The following is a 23219-nucleotide window of genomic DNA, read 5'->3' as shown; positions in this document are numbered from 1 at the left end:
TTCTGTGTGGGTGGACCATTTCAGTTTGTCATTGATGTGTACGACGAGGAACTTTCAATTTTCAACCTTCTCCACTGTGTCCCATCGATGTGGATAGGGGGGTGCTCCCTCTTCTGTTTCCTGAAGTCCACGATCATCTCCTTGGTTTTGTTGACGTTGGGCGAGAGGTTATTTTCCTGGCTCCACACTCCCAGGGCCCTCACCTCCACCCTGTGGGTTGTCTCATCACTCATCATTGCTGGTAATCAGGCCTACTACTGTTGTGTCGTCTGCAAACTTTATGATTGAGGCGTGCTTGGCCATGCAGTCATGGGTGAACAGGAGGTACAGGTGGGGGCTGAGCACCCATCCTTGTGGGTATCAGCGACGTGGAGGTGTTTTTTCCTACCTTCACCACCTGGGGGGGCCGCCCGTCAGGAAGTCCAGGACACAGTTACACATGGCGGAGTTCAGATCCATGGCATCAAGCTTAATGAAGAGCTTGGAGGGTACTATGGTGTTGAATGCTGAGCTATAGTCAATGAACAGCATTCTTACATAGGTATTCCTCTTGTCCAGATGGGATAAGGCAGTGTGCAGTGTGATTGCGTCGCCTGTGGATCTATTGAGGCGTTAAGAAAATTTAAGTGGGTCTAGGGTGACAGGTAAGGTAGAGGTGATATAATCCTTGACTAGTCTCTCAAAGCACTTCATGATGATGGAAGTGAGTGCTACGGGGCGATAGTCACTTAGTTCAGTTAACTTTTCTTTCCGGGCTCCCGGGTGGCGCAATATTTTAAGGCATCTCAGTGCAAGATTCATCACTACAGTCCCTGGTTCGAATCCAGGCTGAATCACATCTGGCCATGATTTGGAGTCGAATACGGCACCGCACAACTGGCTCTGAGTCGTCCGGGTTTGGCCAGGGTAGGCCGTCATTGTAAATAAAGAAATTATTCTAAACTGACTTGCCTATTTAAATAAAGGTTAATATATATATATATATATAAAAATGGTGGACATCTTGAATTATGTGGGGACAGTAGACTGGGATAGGGAGAGATTGAATATGTCTGTAATATGTCTCATAGCAAAGGGTCTGAATACTTATGTGAATAAGGTATTTCTGTTTTTGCTTTCGCTTTGTATTGTGTGTAGATTGATGAGGAACATTTTATATTTAATCCATTTTAGAATAAGGCTGTAAGGTAACAACATGTGGAAAAAGCCAAGGGGTCTGAACTACTTAACTAAAGTATTTTATTTATTTATTAACTACATTTAAAACGAACTTTATCTGAAAATAAAATATGATCCTCAACTCCCCGTTTCCCCGATGTGAGTCTTTCAGGCGACGCTGCAAGCGTGACGTATAATCTAGTGGACGGTTCTTCAGAAACAGCTCGTTAACCACCCCGGTAGCTTGCTAGCCAACATAGCCGAAAGATTCCAGCTATTTATACGCTTTCGGTGTATATTACCTACTGTGTTTTAGACACACTTCTGTCATATCTACTTGTTAAACTATTTAATATTACGTTATTTTTTATTAGTCAGCTATAGTAGTTGGCTGGTTAAGTTAGCACTAGCCTAGTCACTAATGATAGCTAGCTAACATCCCTGAACATGAGCTCCCTAAACTTCTCTCCTGTTGAAGAAGAGGAGGTCTGCTGGACGGAGAAAGAAACTCTGGGGCTGAACATTGTCGTGAAAGAGGAGAAGGAAGAAGAGGATGTCACAGTTAAACAAGAAGTAGAGTGTGAGGCTGTTACAGTGAAAGAAGAGGAAGAAGACGTTTCAGTGAAAGAAGAGGAGGCAGAGAAAGAGGATGCAGTTTTTGGAGTGAAGAAGGAAGGGGAGATTACAGTCACATTGAAAGATGAAGATGAGGAGATGGGAGATCTGATTAACACCAGTAAGTACCGCCTTAAATGTGTTTTTAACTTTGAATATTCTGAGTTGGCTCGTCAATACCTCTTCAACGGAGGGCCCTAAGATGATGACTGATATGTCTAGAATCAGACGACGTAGAGAGCAAGCTGCCCCTTGTTTTCTCCGTTCCGTTTCCAAAAAGTGACTTAACATGTACATTTGAGAAGGGTCTATCTGCTGACCGCAGACTGGGGGGCCCGGCATGTAGTGATTTAAATGTAGTGATGATTTACTACATACCGTGCCCCCCAATAGTGCCATGTGAGAGTTGGGTTGGCTCCACCAACGAATATGGATATACTGACAAGATGTCTCTCAGCCCTGACAAGGGGAGTCGTTGTCCACAAAGCGGCACTGCGGGTTGTCTCTCCTACATATCCTTTCTTTGGATTGGTGGATCCATCTTATTATTGTAATCTATTGTTTATATTATATGAGTGTTGTTGACGTCAACCGCCTGTATTCAATTGAGAGAGATGCTAAGCTACTAGCATGAATATGCATAGCGATCTGGAGACAACTCTTAGTGTTTTTATCAAAGTTGTCGGTATGTCACGTGTCCACATAACTTAAGCATTAATAAACTTCTGTTTGATCAAGTAAACCTCATATAACACATCAACAACAGTCACCCATGAAGCATCGTTACCCATCGCTCCACAAAAGCCGCGGCCCTTGCAGAGCAAGGGGAACTACTACTTCAAGGTCTCAGAGCAAGTGACGTAACCGATTGAAACGCTATTTAGCGCACACCGCTAACTAAGCTAGCCGTGTCACATCCGTTACACACACATGACTTGAGGTAGCCAGGGATCAATATAACCAGAAGAAAATTACCAATTTCCCACCTGCTGCTGGCCTTCTTATATTCTGACGTTATGCTCCTGAAGTTTCTGTTAAAATTGGCGAACTTATTTCCATTTGGAGTGCTAATTTATCTTACTATTTCTACCGATCTGCGTGCCAATTATGAACGAGTTACAACACCTGTTTGGCCCCGCCATTTCCTGGGTCGGTGAAGTGCGGTATTAAATTTAAGGAATAAATCCGAGTCTCACACTCATCACCTGTTGAAGGCGAGGCGTGGATTTAATAGTATGTTGTACCTATTTTCCCTCCTTCAGGGAACAGTAGTTATAGTCATAACATGTGGATTTAATAGTATGTTGTACCTAGTTACCCTCCTTCAGGGAACAGTAGTTATAGTCATAACATGTGGATATTGTTAGTGTCTTAACACTTAGTACTTATTTATGTAATAAGAAAGACTCGGAATACAAGCAATTGAACTGGAGCTTCACATTTACTCAAACGAGTTAGTACCAGAATAACATAGAACAATACTGCGCATGACCAAGGGTGCTCCCTCCTTAAAGGGGACATCAGTAATTAACAGCCTGGGGTCTCTACTGCCCCACTGTCCTCTACAGTTCCCTGTGTCACTCTCAGGAGCTCTCTGTGCCTGTTCTCTCTCAATTGTTGTGCTGTTTTCCGTGGAATGTATTTGGTTAATGTGACGCCGCCAGATTATGTCTGGGCTCACTTGAACCTGGTAAGTTCTGGGTCCTGTTTGTGTGTGTACTGCCCCTCTTCTCCATTTCCCTCCTCTTCTGTAGTTTCACACCATCACTTCCTGTCCTGCTTGGAGATGGCGCTCCCGGCCACCGGAGAGCATCTTGGCTTGTTTGTTCAGCACTTCATTACGCCTGTTTGGCTTCATGATGTCCAGCTGTGTGCGGAGAGGCCTCCCGAACATCAGTGCGGCTGGGCTTTCATTTGTCGTGGCATGTGGGGTGTTTCGGTAGGAGGCCAGGAACTTGGCCAGTTTTGTTTGCAAAGTCCCTTCGTCTCGTTTTGCTGCACGGAGTCCTTGCTTTAGGGTTTGCACAAAGCGTTCTGCCAGCCCATTGGTGGCAGGGTGGTATGGAGCTGAGGTTGAGTGTTTGATACCATTGTACCAATTAATCGTTCATCTGAATCACTGCCACTGTTCTCTGCTAGTGCATTCACAGACCCTTTCATTTTCTCAGTTTTCCTGTTGTGACTGAATTTTGCTTTGCATGCTCTTTGAATGTGCCCCCTACTACTGCATTTGTGACACATTTTGTCTTTGAAACGGCAGTCCTCTGCTCTGTGACCATCTCTGTCACACCTGTTGCATTTTTCGGCCACACGGGGGCGCTGTCGACTGCGTGAACTTGTGCAGGGAAATTTGTGACAGGTCAGTACTTCTTTTACTTTCAAATCAAATCAAATCAAATTTATTTATATAGCCCTTCGTACATCAGCTGATATCTCAAAGTGCTGTACAGAAACCCAGCCTAAAACCCCAAACAGCAAACAATGCAGGTGTAAAAGCACGGTGGCTAGGAAAAACTCCCTAGAAAGGCCAAAACCTAGGAAGAAACCTAGAGAGGAACCGGGCTATGTGGGGTGGCCAGTCCTCTTCTGGCTGTGCCGGGTAGAGATTATAACAGAACATGACCAAGATGTTCAAATGTTCATAAATGACCAGCATGGTCGAATAATAATAAGGCAGAACAGTTGAAACTGGAGCAGCAGCAGTCAGGTGGAATGGGGACAGCAAGGAGCCATCATGTCAGGTAGTCCTGGGGCACTGTCCTAGGGCTCAGGTCCTCCGAGAGAGAGAGAAAGAAAGAGAGAATTAGAGAGCATATGTGGGGTGGCCAGTCCTCTTTTGGCTGTGCCGGGTGGAGATTATAACAGAACGTGGCCAAGATGTTCAAATGTTCATAAATGACCCAGCATGGTTGAATAATAGTAAGGCAGAACAGTTGAAACTGGAGCAGGAGCATGGCCAGGTGGACTGGGGACAGCAAGGAGTCCTCATGTCAGGTAGTCCTGGGACATGGTCCTAGGGCCCAGGCCAGTTGAAACTGGAGCAGCAGCATGGCCAGGTGGACTGGGGACAGCAGGGAGTCATCATGTCAGGTAGTCCTGGGGCATGGTCCTAGGGCTCAGGTCCTCCGAGAGAGAGAAAGAAAGAGAGAAGGAGAGAATTAGAGAACGCACACTTAGATTCACACAGGACACCGAATAGGACAGGAGAAGTACTCCAGATATAACAAACTGACCCTAGCCCCCCGACACATAAACTACTGCAGCATAAATACTGGAGGCTGAGACAGGAGGGGTCAGGAGACACTGTGGCCCCATCCGAGGACACCCCGGACAGGGCCAAACAGGAAGGATATAACCCCACCCACTTTGCCAAAGCACAGCCCCCACACCACTAGAGGGATATCTTCAACCACCAACTCACCATCCTGAGACAAGGCCGAGTATAGCCCACAAAGATCTCCGCCACGGTACAACCCAAGGGGGCAACCCAGACAGGCCGACCACAACAGTGAATCAACCCACCCAGGTGACGCACCCCCCCAGGGACGGCACGAGAGAGCCCCAGCAAGCCAGTGACTCAGCCCCGTAACAGGGTTAGAGGCAGAGAATCCCAGTGGAAAGAGGGGAACCGGCCAGGCAGAGACAGCAAGGGCGGTTCGTTGCTCCAGAGCCTTTCCGTTCACCTTCCCACTCCTGGGCCAGACTACACTCAATCATATGACCCACTGAAGAGATGAGTCTTCAGTAAAGACTTAAAGGTTGAGACCGAGTTTGCGTCTCTGACATGGGTAGGCAGACCGTTCCATAAAAATGGAGCTCTATAGGAGAAAGCCCTGCCTCCAGCTGTTTGCTTAGAAATTCTAGGGACAATTAGGAGGCCTGCGTCTTGTGACCGTAGCGTACGTGTAGGTATGTACGGCAGGACCAAATCAGAGAGGTAGGTAGGAGCAAGCCCATGTAATGCTTTGTAGGTTAGCAGTAAAACCTTGAAATCAGCCCTTGCTTTGACAGGAAGCCAGTGTAGAGAGGCTAGCACTGGAGTAATATGATCAAATTTTTTGGTTCTAGTCAGGATTCTAGCAGCCGTATTTAGCACTAACTGAAGTTTATTTAGTGCTTTATCCGGGTAGCCGGAAAATAGAGCATTGCAGTAGTCTAACCTAGAAGTGACAAAAGCATGGATTAATTTTTCTGCATCATTTTTGGACAGAAAGTTTCTGATTTTTGCAATGTTACGTAGATGGAAAAAAGCTGTCCTCGAAATGGTCTTGATATGTTCTTCAAAAGAGAGATCAGGGTCCAGAGTAACGCCGAGGTCCTTCACAGTTTTATTTGAGACGACTGTACAACCATTAAGATTAATTGTCAGATTCAACAGAAGATCTCTTTGTTTCTTGGGACCTAGAACAAGCATCTCTGTTTTGTCCGAGTTTAATAGTAGAAAGTTTGCAGCCATCCACTTCCTTATGTCTGAAACACATGCTTCTAGCGAGGGCAATTTTGGGGCTTCACCATGTTTCATTGAAATGTACAGCTGTGTGTCATCCGCATAGCAGTGAAAGTTTACATTATGTTTTCGAATAACATCCCCAAGAGGTAAAATATATAGTGAAAACAATAGTGGTCCTAAAACAGAACCTTGAGGAACACCGAAATGTACAGTTGATTTGTCAGAGGACAAACCATTCACAGAGACAAACTGATATCTTTCCGACAGATAAGACCTAAACCAGGCCAGAACATGTCCGTGTAGACCAATTTGGGTTTCCAATCTCTCCAAAAGAATGTGGTGATCGATGGTATCAAAAGCAGCACTAAGGTCTAGGAGCACGAGGACAGATGCAGAGCCTCGGTCCGATGCCATTAAAATGTCATTTACCACCTTCACAAGTGCCGTCTCAGTGCTATGATGGGGTCTAAAACCAGACTGAAGCATTTCGTATACATTGTTTGTCTTCAGGAAGGCAGTGAGTTGCTGCGCAACAGCCTTCTCTAAAATCTTTGAGAGGAATGGAAGATTCGATATAGGCCGATAGTTTTTTATATTTTCTGGGTCAAGGTTTGGCTTTTTCAAGAGAGGCTTTATTACTGCCACTTTTAGTGAGTTTGGTACACATCCAGTGGATAGAGAGCCGTTTATTATGTTCAACATAGGAGGGCCAAGCACAGGAAGCAGCTCTTTCAGTAGTTTAGTTGGAATAGGGTCCAGTATACAGCTTGAAGGTTTAGAGGCCATGATTATTTTCATCATTGTGTCAAGAGATATAGTACTAAAACACTTGAGCGTCTCTCTTGATCCTAGGTCCTGGCAGAGTTGTGCAGACTCAGGACAACTGAGGTTTGGAGGAATACGCAGGTTTAAAGAGGAGTCCGTAATTTGCTTTCTAATAATCATAATCTTTTCCTCAAAGAAGTTCATGAATTTATCACTGCTAAAGTGAAAGTCATCCTCTCTTGGGGAATGCTGCTTTTTAGTTAGCTTTGCCACAGTATCAAAAGGAATTTCGGATTGTTCTTATTTTCCTCAATTAAGTTAGAAAAATAGGACGATCGAGCAGCAGTAAGGGCTCTTCGGTACTGCAGGGTACCGTCCTTCCAAGCTAGTCGGAAGACTTCCAGTTTGGTGTGGCGCCATTTCCGTTCCAATTTTCTGGTAGGCAGAGGGAGTCTGGAAGGGCATCAAGGAATCTTTGTGTTGTCTGTGAATTTATAGCACGACTTTTGATGTTCCTTGGTTGGGGTCTGAGCAGATTATTTGTTGCAATTGCAAACGTAATAAAATGGTGGTCCGATAGTCCAGGATTATGAGGAAAAACATTAAGATCCACAACATTTATTCCATGGGACAAAACTAGGTCCAGCGTATGACTGTGACAGTGAGTGGGTCCAGAGACATGTTGGACAAAACCCACTGAGTCGATGATGGCTCCAAAAGCCTTTTGGAGTGGGTCTGTGGACTTTTCCATGTGAATATTAAAGTCACCAAAGATTAGAATATTATCTGCAATGACTACAAGGTCTGATAGGAATTCAGGGAACTCAGTGAGAAACGCTGTATATGGCCCAGGAGGCCTGTAAACAGTAGCTATAAAAAGTGATTGAGTAGGCTGCATAGATTTCATGACTAGAAGCTCAAAAGACGAAAACGTCATTTTTTTTTTTGTAAATTGAAATTTGCTATCGTAAATGTTAGCAACACCTCCGCCTTTGCGGGATGCACGGGGATATGGTCACTAGTGTAGCCAGGAGGTGAGGCCTCATTTAACACAGTAAATTCATCAGGCTTAAGCCATGTTTCAGTCAGGCCAATCACATCAAGATTATGATCAGTGATTAGTTCATTGACTATAATTGCCTTTGAAGTAAGGGATCTAACATTAAGTAGCCCTATTTTGAGATGTGAGGTATCATGATCTCTTTCAGTAATGACAGGAATGGAGGTGGTCTTTATCCTAGTGAGATTGCTAAGGCGAACACCGCCATGTTTAGTTTTGCCCAACCTAGGTCGAGGCACAGACACGGTCTCAATGGTGATAGCTGAGCTGACTACACTGACTATGCTAGTGGCAGACTCCACTATGCTGGCAGGCTGGCTAATAGCCTGCTGCCTGGCCTGCACCCTATTTCATTGTGGAGCTAGAGGAGTTAGAGCCCTGTCTATGTTGGCAGATAAGATGAGAGCACCCCTCCAGCTAGGATGGAGTCCGTCACTCCTCAGCAGGTCAGGCTTGGTCCTGTTTGTGGGTGAGTCCCAGAAAGAGGGCCAATTATCTACAAATTCTATCTTTTGGGAGGGGCAGAAAACAGTTTTCAACCAGCGATTGAGTTGTGAGACTCTGCTGTAGAGCTCATCACTCCCCTAACTGGGAGGGGGCCAGAGACAATTACTCGATGCCGACACATCTTTCTAGCTGATATGCACGCAGAAGCTATGTTGCGCTTGGTGATCTCTGACTGTTTCATCCTAACATCGTTGGTGCCGACGTGGATAACAATATCTCTATACTCTCTACACTCGCCAGTTTTAGCTTTAGCCAGCACCATCTTCAGATTAGCCTTAACGTCGGTAGCCCTGCCCCGGGTAAACAGTGTATGATCGCTGGATGATTCGCTTTAAGTCTAATACTGCGGGTAATGGAGTCGCCAATGACTAGAGTTTTCAATTTGTCAGAGCTAATGGTGGGAAGCTTCGGCGTCTCAGACCCCGTAACGGGAGGAGTAGAGACCAGAGAAGACTCGGCCTCTGACACCGACCCGCTGCTTAATGGGGAGAACCGGTTGAAAGTTTCTGTCTGCTGAATGAGCGACACCGGTTGAGCGTTCCTACAGCATTTCCTTCCAGAAACCGTGAGAAAGTTGTCCGGCTGCGGGGACTGTGCCAGGGGATTTATACTACTATCTGTACTTACTGGTGGCACAGACGCTGTTTCATCCTTTCCTACACTGAAATTACCCTTGCCTAACGATTGCGTCTGAAGCTGGGCTTGCAGTACAGCTATCCTCGCCGTAAGGCGAGCACAGCGGCTGCAATTAGAAGGCATCATGTTAATGTTACTACTTAGCTTCGGCTGTTGGAGGTCCTGACGAATCGTGTCCAGATAAAGCGTCCGGAGTGAAAAAGTTGAGGAAAAAATAAATAAATATATGAACGGTAATTAAAAAGTGAAACCCGTAAAGTTGTCAGGTAGCAAAATAGGTTGGCAACAAAACGCACAGCAATTCGAAAACTCAAATGCATCTTGAGTCGCGATTTCCATAGCCACAGCAATTTCAACAACCTTTGCAAACGTGAGCTCTGATTCTGTGAGCAAACGTTTTTGAATGTGTTCATGTTTCAGTCCACAAACAAATCTATCCCTTAATGTGTCATTTAGGTTCTCTCCAAACTGGCAATGTTCAGACAGTACATATGTAGCAGTGTTGAAGAAACTAACACCCTCCCCCTCATTCTGATCTCTCTTGTGGAAATGAAAACGTTCCGTGATGAGGAGTGGTTTAGGTGATAGGTGATTTTGCAATATCTCCACAATCTCTGTGAATGTTTTATTTGAGGGCTGCAGAGGGGCAGTCAGATCTCTTAGCAAACTGTATGTTTTTGGGCCAATTAAACTCAACAACCCTGGTACTCTTTTGTTATCAGCAATGTCGTTTGCAATGAAGTACTGTTCCAGTCGTTCAATGTAAGTTGCCCAGTTTTCTTGCGTGTCATCAAACACACCTATTTTCCCGATGCTAGCCATTCTCTTTACCTCCGGCTCCACGGGTCTTTGATCTGCCGCCTCGTTCTCGTCAGCTCTCCCCTCGTCTTCACTGCTTGCTAGCTGTTGTGCTACAGGGTCAAAATCTTCCTCTCTTCCTACGAACTCCATCTGTAGTCGTGATGCACACTGCAGGTAATCATCCTCGTCGCCATTGTAGTGTCTTAACACTTAGTACTTATTTATGTAATAAGAAAGACTCGGAATACAAGCAATTGAACTGGAGCTTCACATTTACTAAAACGAGTTAGTACCAGAATAACATAGAACAACCTGCACATGACCAAGGGTGCTCCATCCTTAAAGGGGACATCAGTAATTAACAGAACATAACAGATATAATAGTATGTTGTACCTCGTTTCCCTCCTCCAGCAGTAGTTATAGTCATAACGTTATGCTTGTCATATGAAAAACTTCAACTTAAATACTGGATCTTAAAATTGGACAGTTTGTTGTATTCAGATCGTTGAAATGCTCCCTAACTACGTAACATTTAGTGTCTCCTTATGTTACGCTGGGAAAACAGTTTTCATGGGCACATAAATCCTACATCATTTGAGAGTTTACTAAATCCGAGAGTAACCTTAAGTTGATTCACAACACACAAATGGATACTGTCATTAACGCGGTTCTTCAGTGATTACACACAATACTTAATACTGTAGCTGTTTAGTTAGTCACATGTTCAACTATCATCAGCTGATCCCAGAAATAATTTTCTGAATGACATTCACATGACAAACATCACGACATGCAACAACTACCAAAGTGCATCTTCATTCATTACTCTGGTAAAGACAGTTATGCCGTGCTCCATGTTGGATCCAACATCCCTAACAAATTGATGTTTATAATATGTTATTGTATGCTTGATTTACAGTAGGGTCTCGTTAGTCTGTTTCAACACAGAGATACTTAGCTTATAATGTGTCGAGTAGAGGTCGACCGATTAATCAGAATGGCCGATTACATTGCACTCCACGAGGAGCCTGCGTGGCAGACTGACTACCTGTTATGCGAGTGCAGCAAGGAGCCAAGGTAAGGTGCTATCTAGCATTAAACGTATCTTATAAATAAATAAAAATCTTAACATAATCACTAGTTAACTACACATGGTTGATATTACTAGTTTATCGAGCGTGTCCTGCGTTGCATATAATCGATGCGGTGCGCATTTGTGAAAAAATACTATCGTTGCTCCAACGTGTACCTAACCATAAACATCAATGCCTTTCTTAAAATCAATACACAAGTATATAGTTGTAAACCTGCATATTTAGTTAGCATTGTCTGCTAACATGAATTTCTTTTAACTAGGAAAATTGTGTCACTTCTCTTGCATTCTGTGCAACAGAGTCAGGGTATATGCAACAGTTTGGGCCGCATGGCCCGTTGCAAACTGTGTGAAGACTATTTCTTCCTAACAAAGACAGCCAACTTCACCAAACGGGGGATGATTTAACAAAAGCGCATTTGCAAAAAAAGCATAATCGTTGCACGAATGTACCTAACCATAAACATCAATGCCTTTCTTAAAATCAATACACAGAAGTATATATTTTTAAACTGCATATTATTGTTAAAAGAAATCCAGGTTAGCAGGCAATATTAAACCAGGGAAATTGTGTCACTTCTCTTGCATTCATTGCACGCAGAGTCAGGGTATATGCAACAGTTTGGGCCACCTGGCTCGTTGCAAACTAATTTGCCAGAATTGTACGTAATTATGACATAACATTGAAGGTTGTGCAATGTAACAGGAATATTTAGACTTATGGATGCCACCCGTTAGATAAAATACGGAACGGTTACGTATTTCACTGAAAGTATAAGCGTTTTGTTTTCGAAATGATGTTTCCGGATTTGACCATATTCATGACCTAAGGCTCGTATTTCTGTGTGTTATCATGTTTTAACTAAGTATGATTTGATAGAGCAGTCTGCCTGAGCGGTGGTAGGCAGCAGCAGGCTCATAAGCATTCATTCAAACAGCACTTTAGTGTGTTTGCCGGCAGCTCTTCGCTTTGCTTCAAGCGTTAAGCTGTGTTTGACTTCAAGCCTATCAACTCCCGAGATTAGGCTGGTGTAACCAATGTGAAATGGTTAGCTAGATAGCGGGGTGCGTGGTAATAGCGTTTCAGTTGGTGACGTCACTCGCTCTGAGACCTTGAAGTAGTGGCTCTGCAAGGGCCGCGGCTTTTGTGGAGCGATGGGTAACGATGCTTCGAGGGTGGCTGTTGTCGATGTGTTCCTGGTTCGAGCCCAGGTAGGTTCGAGAGGAGAGACGGAAGCTATACTGTTCCACTGGCAATACTAAAGTGCCTATAAGAACATCCAATAGTCAAAGGTATATGAAATACAAATGGTATAGAGAGGAATAGTCCTATAATTCCTATAATAACTACAACCTAAAACGTCTTACCTGGGAATATTGAAGACTCATTTTAAAAGGAACCATCAGCTTTCATATGTTCTCATGTTCTGAGCAAGGAATTTAAACGTTAGCTTTTTTACATGGCACATAGTGCACTTGTACTTTCTTCTCCAACACTTTGTTTTTGCATTATTTAAACCAAATTGAACATGTTTCATTATTTATTTGAGGCTAAATTGATTTGATTGATGTATTATATTAAGTTAAAATAAAAGTGTTAATTCAATATTGTTGTAATTGTCATTATTACATATAAATATACACTTAAAAAAAAAATCGATATCTGCTTTTTTTGGTCCTCTAATAATTGGTATCGGCGTTGAAAAATCATAATCGGTCGAACTCTCGTCCACACATTACGCACGTACACACACCAGCCTAGCCTGAAAATATTTTTGATATCTTGGATTCTGAGCTCCGCTGGCATGGAACCTCCCAGGGTAAACATCCATTCTCTCCTCCCGGAGGTTATGACAACACCACATCAAACACTGTAAATACACAACGTGATCCAACCACATGAAAAGGTTGGGAACATGTTTTCTTTGGCCAGTGAGGTCAAGCCCTCGTCACAGCTACAACTTATTTATCAGAATTCCTGCTGTATAAATAGCTACATTATTTCTGACACCCACAACTCAACTGCACCACGCGGGTTTGATAAGATTTTTGTTTTTGTTCGTTAAAATAGAACCTTTAGTATTGGGTCCCTGCATTTTAAAACATTTCTTTACTTTTGATATTGAATACTGCATTGTTGTTGAGGAAGAGCTTGCAGGTAACGGGGTGTTTATACTATTGGTAAAACATGTGGATAACCACGCTATCTTCGCTCTCGTGTGGTGCTAGCAAGTATAATAGGTAGTGCTAGGTATCAACAGCCTCCCGAGTGGCAGAGCACTGCGTTGCTCTACAGATCCGGGTTTGATCCTGGGCTGTGTCGCAGCCGGCCGCAACCGGGGAGACACATGAGGCGGCACACATTTGAATTGGCCCATAGGGGAGGGTTTGGCCGGCTTGGATGTCCTTGTCCCATTGCGCTCTATCGACTCCTTGTGTTGGCCGGGCGCATGCACGTTGACTTCGGTCGCCAGCTGGACAGTATTTTCTCCGACACATTGGTGCGGCTGGCATCTGGGTTAAGCGAGCAGTGTGTCAAGAAGCAGTGCGGTTTGGCACGGTCGTGTTTCGGAGGACGCATGGCTCTTAACCTTTGCCTCTCCTGAGTCTGTACAGGAGTGGCAGCAATAGGACAAATTGGGGAGAAAAGGGGTATAAAAAAAATCTACTTTCAGCTTTCCCTCAACTTTTGTCCCGCCTTGCTCATGTCGCCCACTTTGCTTCTCTTCATTGAAAATGAATGGGCCTGACCAATCATCAGATCTAAATGATAGTTTTACAGTCTAAGCCCTGTCTGAGGATGTCCTTGTCTGAGGGGGAGGTTATTCTAAGCTATATGGAATTGTTTTAAGATTATACCAAGGAAAATTTTGCTATTTGATTTTGAACTGGAAGTATCAATAATAATAAAATTAGGTCATTTAATGTCAACTTATTTGGCCATACTGCTATATCCCATAGTAACACATTGGATAACATTCACAACATGGAACAACAGTAACCATAGTAACACATTGGATAACAATCACAACATGGAACAACAGTAACCATAGTAACATTGTTTCCCCCAGAACATCTAAAGTAAGTTTGTTCTGAAGTGTATGTCCTATCTGAGAGATATTTAAAAAATGTCTTTAATCCCTTATTTATGTCACTAAACTCTTTCCACATTGTGTTACGTTACAGCCTTATTCTACAATGGATTGAATAAATACCAATCCTCACCAATCTACACACAATTTCCAATAATGACATCACAATACCCCATAATGACAAAGAGAAAATAGGTTTGGAGAAAAAATGTCACATTTATTAAAAAGAAAAAACAGATACCTTATTTACATAAGTATTCAGACCGTTTGCGACTCTAAACTGCGCTCATGTGAATCCCGTTTCCATTGATCATCCTTGAGATGTTTCTACAACTTGATTGGAGTCCACCTGTAAATTCAATTGATTGGACATGATTTAGAAAGGCACACACCTGTCTGGCTACCACAGCATTCTGAAGCGATATGCCATCCCATCTGGTTTGCGCTTAGTGGGACTATCATTTGTTTTTCAAAAGGACAATGACCCAACACACCTCCATTCTGTGTAAAGGCTATTTCACCAAAAATGAGAGTGATTGAGTGCTGCATCAGATGACCTGGCCTCCACAATCACCCAACCTCAACCCAATTGAGATGGTTTGGGATTAATTGTACCACAGAGCGAAGGAAAGCAGCCAATAAGTGCTCAGCATATGTGGGAACTCCTTCAAGACGGTTTGAAAAGCATTTCAGGTGAAGCTATTTGAGAGAATGCCAAGAGTGTGCAAAGCTGTCATCAAGGCAAAGGGTGGCACCTTTGAAGAATCAAAAATATATTTTGATTTGTTTACCACTTTTTTTGGTTCCTACATGATCCCATATGTGTTTTCATGTCTTCACTATTACTCTACAATGTAGAAAATAGTCAAAATAAAGACAAACCCTGGAAAGAATAGGTGTGTCCAAACTTTTGACTGGTACTGTATATGTCATTAATGTTTTCTTCCTTCACAGGCAAACATGTAAGGAAAGCTTTATTTAAATAAAAAGGGATGCTGTCAAAAATATTGAATTCAAAAGGATTTACCCAGCCTACAAAACACTTACAGCCGCTCTGTGATGACCAGTTCTGCTCTTTTATTGAGGGATCTAGTCTAGATTAAACCTCATAGGGATCTAGTCTAGATTAAACCTCATAGGAAGACAGTTTTATTCCTAGGTTTCATTCAGGTATCTGTTTAACGAGATACTCTGTTTGTCTTTGGCAGGAGAGATACCAGACTCTGACAGCAGGAAGAGTCCTTCAGGGGAACCAGACCCAGAGACGCCCAAACCAGCGAGACGACACCACTGCTCCCACTGTGAAAAGAGTTTTCGCTGGTTAGGGAATCTAAAGCACCATGAGAGGACACACACAGGAGAAAAGCCATACCACTGCTTCCAATGTGAAAAGGGATTTTCCGGATCAGGGGACTTAAAAGCTCATGAAAGGACACACACGGGAGAAAAGCCTTATCACTGTTCCCAGTGTGGAAAGGGTTTTACTGTGTTAAATAACCTGAAAAGGCATGAGAGAATACACACAGGAGAAAAGCCTTTTCAATGTTCCCAGTGTGGAAAGAGTTTTACCCTGTTAGCTAATCTGAAAAGGCATGAGAGAATACACACAGGAGAAAGTCCTTATCACTGTTCCCACTGTGGAATGAGTTTTATTCAGTTTGCGAGCCTGAAGGCACATGAGTGGACACACACAGAAGAAAAGCCTTTCCAGTGTTCCCAGTGTAGAAAGATTTTTACCCTGTTAGCTAACTTGAAAAGGCATGAGAGAATACACACAGGAGAAAAGCCGTACCATTGCTTCCATTGTGAAAAGAGATTTTCCCGATCAGGGGACCTAAAAGCTCATGAGTGGACACACACAGGAGAAGAACCTTTCCATTGTTCCCAGTGTGGAAAGCGTTTTACCGTGTTAGCTAACCTGAAAAGGCATGAGAGAATACACACAGGAGAAAAGCCTCATCACTGTTCCCACTGTGGAATGAGTTTTATTCAGTCAAGGAGCCTGAAGGAGCATGAGTGGACACACACAGGAGAAAAGCCTTTCCAATGTTCCCAGTGTGGAAAGAGTTTTATTGTGTTAAGTAACCTAAAAAGGCACGAGAGAATACACACAGGAGAAAAGCCATTCCAATGTTCCCATTGTGGAAACAGTTTTACTCAGAGAGGGCACCTACAAGAGCATGAGAGAATACACACAGGAGAAAAGCCTTACCACTGTTCCCAGTGTAAAAATAGATTTTCCCGAGTAGGGGACCTAAAAGCTCATGAGAGGACACACACAGGAGAAAAGCCTTTCCAATGTTCCCATTGTAGAAAGAGTTTTACCGTGTTAGCTACCCTGAAAAGGCATGAGAGAATACACACAGAAGAAAATCCGGGCACCGAAGACGTGGATGTCGATTAAGGCAACCCCTCACACCTCTCTGATTCAGAGGGTTTGGGTTAAATGCGGAAGACACATTTCAGTTGAATGCATTCAGTTGTACAACTGACTAGGTATCCCCCTTTCCCTTTGCCTATAGAGCTCTACTATAAACATGAGAGCAAGATTAGATTTTATGTTCTGCATTTTTATTATTATTGGGGCAGCCACCAAGTTAAGAAATTATGGAATGTTCTGAAAACTGACTTCAGGTTTTTGAGGAATCTAGTCTCGCAGGAAGACCGTTTTATTTTATGAAGGTTTGATTCAGTTCTCTTCTTAGTATTTCACTAAATACTCTGTCTTTGGTATGAGAGGGACTAGACTTATTACTGTTCCCACTGTGGAATGAGTTTTCTTCAGTTAGGGAGCCTGAAGGAGCATGAGTGGACAAACACAGGAGAGAAGCTTTACCACTGCTCCCAGCGTAAAATTGATTTTCACGAGTCGGGGACTTAAAAGCACAGGAAGGACACACACAGGAGAAAAGCCTTTCCAATACTCCCAGTGTGGAAAGAGTTTTGTCTGGTTAAGGAGTCTGAAGGAGCATAAGAAGACACACCAAAAAAGCTCTACCACTCCTCTCTCGCTGTGTGGAAGGACATTTTCCCAGTCACAGAACCTGAAATCACATGTGAGAATAAAGTCGCTGTGTTCTGACTTATATTTTTGACTGAGAATTTGTGTTTTTGTTTATGCCACATGAAATCATATTGTTTATGATGAAACCTGTCCCACAGTTGGTCCCACAGTTGACAATGCCCGTCAGAGCAAACACCAAGCAATGAGTTCGAAGAAATTGTCAATAGAGCTCAGAGACAGGATCGTGTCGAGGCACAGATCTGGGGAAGGGTACCAAAAAATGTCTGTAGCATTGAAGGTCCCCAAGAACACAGTGGTCACCATCATTCTACAATGGAAGAAGTTTGGAACCACCAAGACTCTTCCTAGAGCTGGCCGCCTGCCAAACTGAGAAATGGGGGTAGAAGGGCCTTGGTCAGGGAGGTGACCAAGAACCCGATGGTCACTCTGACAGAGCTCCAGAGCTCCTCTGTGGAGACGGGAGAACCTTCCAGAAGGACAACCATCTCTGCAGCACTCCACCAATCAGGCCTTTGTAGTAGAGTGGCCAGACGGAAACCACTCTTCAGTAATAAGAACAGGACAGCCCGCTTGGAGCCAAAAGGCACCTAAGGACTGAACTCTTTGGCCTGAATGCCAAGCGTCTCGCCTGGCGTAAAGCATGGTGGTGGCAGCATCATGCTGTGGGGATGTTTTTCAGCGGCAGGGACTGGGAGACTAATCAGAATCGAGAGAAAGATGAACGGAGCAAAGTACAGAGAGAACCTTGATGAAAACCTGCTACAGAGAACTCAGGACCTCAGACTGGGGTAACGGTTCACCTACCAACAGTACAACAGCCTTAAGCCCACAGCCAAGACAACGGCGGAGTTGCTTCAGGACAAGTCTCTGAATAACCTTGAGTGACCCAGCCAGACCCCGGACTTGAACCCGATCGAACATCTCTAGAGAAACCTGAAAATAGCTGTGCAGTGACGCTCCCCATCCAACCTGACAGAGCTTGAGAGGATCTGCAGAGAAGAATGGGAGAAACTCCCCAAATACAGGTGTGCCAAGCTTGTAGCGTCATACACAAGAAGACTCAAGGCTGTAATCGCTGCCAAAGGTGTTTCAACAAAGTACGTAGTAAAGAGTCTGAATACTTATGTAAATGTGATTTTTCAGTTTATTTTAATAAATTAGCAACAAAAAAAATTAAAAACGTTATGGGGTATTGTGTGTAGATTGATGAGTATTTTTAATCCATTTTAGAATAAGGCTGCCATGGTAACGTAACAAATGTAGAACATTTGAAGGGGTTTGAATACTTTCTGAATGCACTGTAGGAGCAGTACAGACCTCGTCTGTTCCTTATATACATCTACATGATGTATTGTTACACCATGTAGGAGCAGTATAGACCTAGTCTGTTCATTATATACATCTACATGATGTATTGTTTAACATGTAATTCTCCCATGTCTCCCATGTTTTCAATACTCCAGCACCCTCCCCTTGGGAGGATAACGACACTGAAATGTTTTATGAGATTAGAGAACACATTGGGTGGGATCTTAGACCATTCCTCCATACAGAATCTCTCCAGGTCCTTGATTTATTTTGTCTGTGCTTGTGGACTGCCCTGTTCAATTCACTGTTCAATTTAAACATACCTATGTGGAAACAACTAGCTACCCCATTTAATTTAATATTTTACGTTGTAAGTCAACTAGCTGGCTTGTGTGAGGATTCTGTGTTATGCAACATAGCTGACTTGAGACATTGTTAACAGTTTCAGGGCCATGGGCCTTTCTCATGATGGAAAAATACAGAATAACATGAAGACAGGAACTGTGCAATGAGTTGTGGGGGCACATTCAGAACGTAGTGCTGCGAGAACAAACAATCTTTTGTTAGATAACAGGAGCCAGGTGCCTGATAACTGTATATTCTACACAGCTACAGCGACTGACCGCTGAAGCGTCTAGGGGGCTGGGACCAGCTCTGGCGCCAACAATCAACGATAGGCTGAGTGAGTTAAACCACGCCCAGGCTCTACTCTGACAGGCCGGCTCGGAAGCAGGAACTACTTCTGTCAGAGAATATTATAATATTTTTGTCAGGAACAAGTCAGTTCTCTGTTTGCCCTGCGAGGTGGGACAGAGAGCCCGTATATACGAAAATTGCATTTACTACTTATTGCTTAGCTAATAAAAAGTACATAGTATACAATCGATGACTCCGCGTCATACTTATCCTGATACCAGATTTGATTGACGCAACCCTAACACTGGTTAAGTTCGCACTAGTCTAGTCGCTAATGCTAGCTAGCTATTATCCCTGACCATGAGCTCACTAAGTTACTCTTCTCCTGCTAAAAAAAGAGGTCTGCTGGATGGAGAAAGAAGCTCTGGTGAAAGTGGAGGAGGAAGAGGAGGCTGTTACAATACAAAAACATGTAGAGGGTGAGGCTGTTACTGTGACAGAAGAAGAGGGAGATGCAGTTTTTGGAGTGGAGGAGGTTACTGTCACAGTGAAAGAAAATGAAGTCGTTTTTGGAATGAAGGATGAAGAGGGGGAGATTACTGTCACATTAGTCCAGAAGACTGGAGAACTGATTAACACCAGTAAATACAGTGAGTACGATCTTATAAAACAGGTACATAAACTATGCAGTTGTTGAACTAATGTGTGATTTTTAAAAGGGCGTTCTACACTTGAATACATTTTTGTACTGTATGAATTGTTCATGACGTCATCCCGTGATTAGAACTAGAAACTAGAAGGAGTGAGTGATGTCTTAGTAAGGCCTTCAAAGAGTTGGCTTGATGGGAAGTCGTTATGTCATCCAATAGGCAACCGATTCATTATTATTTTAAAAATCTTCCTGTTCTGACAAGTTGGTTGTTCATTGCTAGAAAGCCATTTTCAAGTTTTGCCATAGACTTTCAAGACGATTTAAAACCTGTTCTGGCAAGTAGTCCCCCATTCAGCTGAAAAGGTGGCGCAGGGAATTCAAAAATATTCTTTAGAAATATTTAACTTTCACACATTAACAAGTCCAATACCTCGAATGAAAGATAAACATATTGTTCATCTACCCATCATGTCCGATTTTTAAAATGTTTTACAGCGAAAACACAACATATATTTATGTTAGACCACCACCAAAACACAGGGAAAACGCAGCCATTTTTTCCAGCCAAAGATAGTCACAAAAGCAGGATTAGAGATAAAATGAATCACTAACCTTTTGAAAATCTTCATCAGATGACACTCATATGACATGTTACACAATACATGTTTTGTAACGATAATATGCATATTTATATCCACAAATCTCGGTTTACATTGACGCAATGTTCAGAACTGCCTCCAAAATATCCGGAGGAATTATAGAAAGCTAACAGAAATACTCATCATAAACTTTGACTAAAGATACATGTTCTACATATAATTAAAGATACACTGGTTCTTAATGCAACCGCTGTGTCAGATTGTTTTTAAACATTACGGAAAAAGCCTCCCATGCAATTATCTGAGACAGCGCTCAGACGTAAAAGTATTTCTCCACCATGTTGGCGTCAACAGAAATACGAAATTACTTCATAAATATTCCCTTACCTTTGATGATCTTTCATCAGAATGTAGTGCAAAGAGTCCTAGTTCCACAATAAATCATTGTTTTGTTCCATAATGTCCAATACTAGTGTCCAATTAGCTGCATTTGCTATCACTCAGCTCACGTGCCCAAAAACGAACTGCTGGTCCAGGACAACTCGCACGAAAACTTCAAAAATATATATTCCAGGTCGAATAAACTGGTCAAACTAAGTAGAGAATCAATCTTCAGGATGTTATTTTCATATATATCCAATAACGTTCCAACCGGATCATAAGTTTTCAGCTGCAGCCAAATGGAACAGCGGTGGCACCCGCAGAGAAATGCGCCACAGGAAAATGGCATTCTGTCGGGCCACTGACTATTTCCCCTCCCATTCAGTCAAAGTACACAGCAAATGCTCCATTCCACTTTCTACTGAATGAGGACATCTAGTGGAAGGCGTAGGAAGTGCTACCAGATCCATATCTTGAAGTCAAAGTTGACCCACATTCAGAATTTCACTTCTTGTTTGGAAGATTGCCTGCCCTATGAGTTCTGTTACACTCACAGACAAAATTCAAACCGTTTTAGAAACTTTAGAGTGTTTTCTATCCAATAATAATAATATGCATATATTAGCAATCTAGGACAGAGTAGGATGCAGTTCACTATGGGCACGCAATTCATCCAAAGTTAAAATACTGCCCCCTATCCTCAAGTTTTAAGTCCAAACTGTAACTAGGCCACTCAGGAACATTCATTGTCATCTTGGTAAGCTCCTCCAGTGTCGATTTGGCCTTGTGGTTTAGGTTATTTTCCTGTTCGTACAGTTTTTTGTATTCAGATCTCTGAAATGCACTACCTACGTCACATTTCGTGGCTCCTTATATTACGCTGGGAAAACAGTTATGGGCACAGATCCTAAATAATTTCAGAGTTTGCTAAATCCAATGGTTCTAACCGAGTCACCTTAACTTTATTGACAACACCCAAATGGATAATGTCATTAATGCGGTTCTTCAATAATTACACATTCTTAATTCTGTAGCTGTTTAGTTACAGTCACATGTTCAACGATCATCAGCTGATCCAGGAAATCATTTTCTGAATGACAGTCATATGACAAACATCACGACATGCAACAATAACCAAAGTGCTTCTTCATTCATTACTCTGGTAAAGACAGTTATGCCGTGCTCCACGTTGGATCCAACATCCCAAACAAATTGATCTTTATAATGTTTAGAGAACTGTTCCTTGATGGATAGGCTATTGTACAACACACAGAGCTATTTTCCTTTATTCAGGACATTTAGAATGACAACACATAACAGAATAGCCTAATGGGATTATTCACAAAATGATCTGGTGATCAGGTTATGAAATGTCATGACAAAGGTTAGTTTCCATGTTTCACCTGAAATATTAAATCATATATAGTCCTAGGTCTATGTTATTGTTAGGTGAAGTTATGGGTCCTACAGTAGGTCTATGTTATTGTTAGGTAAAGTTATGGTCAATTTTAAAATACTTGGTGGACAAACCCTCATTGTCAGACTGATGGCAAAGCTAGCCAATTGCATTGCATGTTAAGGTTATTTTTGCTGTCAGCCTATGAGAACCCCCCTGAGTTTCCCCCACGGGGGGTGAATTAGTGAATAGACACAGAACTTAATGTGAGTTTCCTTCAGTAGCACTCATGATCTTGCGCTGTAATATTCAGAATACATTGTGAAAAACTCAAATCTTCGCTCACCATTTTTGCTCCAGGCAGATATACTACATCCATAACTAGTGGTTTCCTCATTAGCAGGGAGGAGTTTCGACAATCAAATTGTGTGTGCATCGCCCTCGTGCCGCAAATTTAGTAAACACAGAAAGGGGCCTATATTGGAGACCAAAAGTCGTCTGGCACACTGCTTAGGATTTCAACAACTTTAATAACTTATTTCTAGTCTACAATCATCAATGTTACTACTAATGTGAAAACAAGACAAAATTACTATTCTTGCTCACTTGACTGTCTTAATTGTCAAATAATTTAACAGATGTCAATTGTTGTACAAATTCATGGGTACGCTCTGGGCATCACCTTTTACCTCAAATAAACAGTGGATTTCTGGTGTTGTGGGCCTTTAAACATCTATCTGACTTTGTTGTTTACACAGGAGAGTGATTATTGTAGATCCTCTGGGGAGTCTCAAGAACATCATGATGCTGACGAGGCAGAGAAGAGTCTCTCCAGATCAGAACTCCTCAAGAAACACCAGCAGAAACCCACAGGGAAGAAATCTCACCACTGCTCTTGACTGTGGGAAGAGTTACTCAAGATCATATTCACTAAAACTACACAAAGATACTTCACACAGGTGAAATACACCAGTGAGTACACACAGGAGAGAAACCTCACCACTGTTTTGACTGTGGGAAAAGTTACTTAAAACCCCTCTGGGA

General features: G+C 42.7%; 2 protein-coding genes across 2 annotated transcripts in view; both read left to right on the top strand.

The window, feature by feature from the left end:
• The window catches only part of LOC127916588 (zinc finger CCHC domain-containing protein 3-like), a 128852-nt gene that overhangs the window by 34640 nt on the left and 70993 nt on the right, over positions 1-23219 (top strand). The gene's annotated exons all lie outside the window — the stretch shown is intronic.
• LOC118369964 (zinc finger protein 883-like) lies at positions 1371-17266 on the top strand. The gene is made up of 2 exons (XM_035754723.2): positions 1371-1894; positions 15387-17266. The coding sequence occupies exons 1-2, from the start codon at positions 1606-1608 to the stop codon at positions 16580-16582; spliced, it is 1485 nt and encodes a 494-aa protein (XP_035610616.2). The 5' UTR covers positions 1371-1605; the 3' UTR covers positions 16583-17266.

The sequence above is a fragment of the Oncorhynchus keta genome, chromosome 37, assembly GCF_023373465.1.
Source record: "Oncorhynchus keta strain PuntledgeMale-10-30-2019 chromosome 37, Oket_V2, whole genome shotgun sequence".
NCBI classification, from domain to species: Eukaryota; Metazoa; Chordata; class Actinopteri; order Salmoniformes; family Salmonidae; genus Oncorhynchus; species Oncorhynchus keta.
The sequence above is the reverse complement of the archived record's forward strand: the minus strand, read 5'-3'. Positions and strand labels throughout refer to the sequence as shown.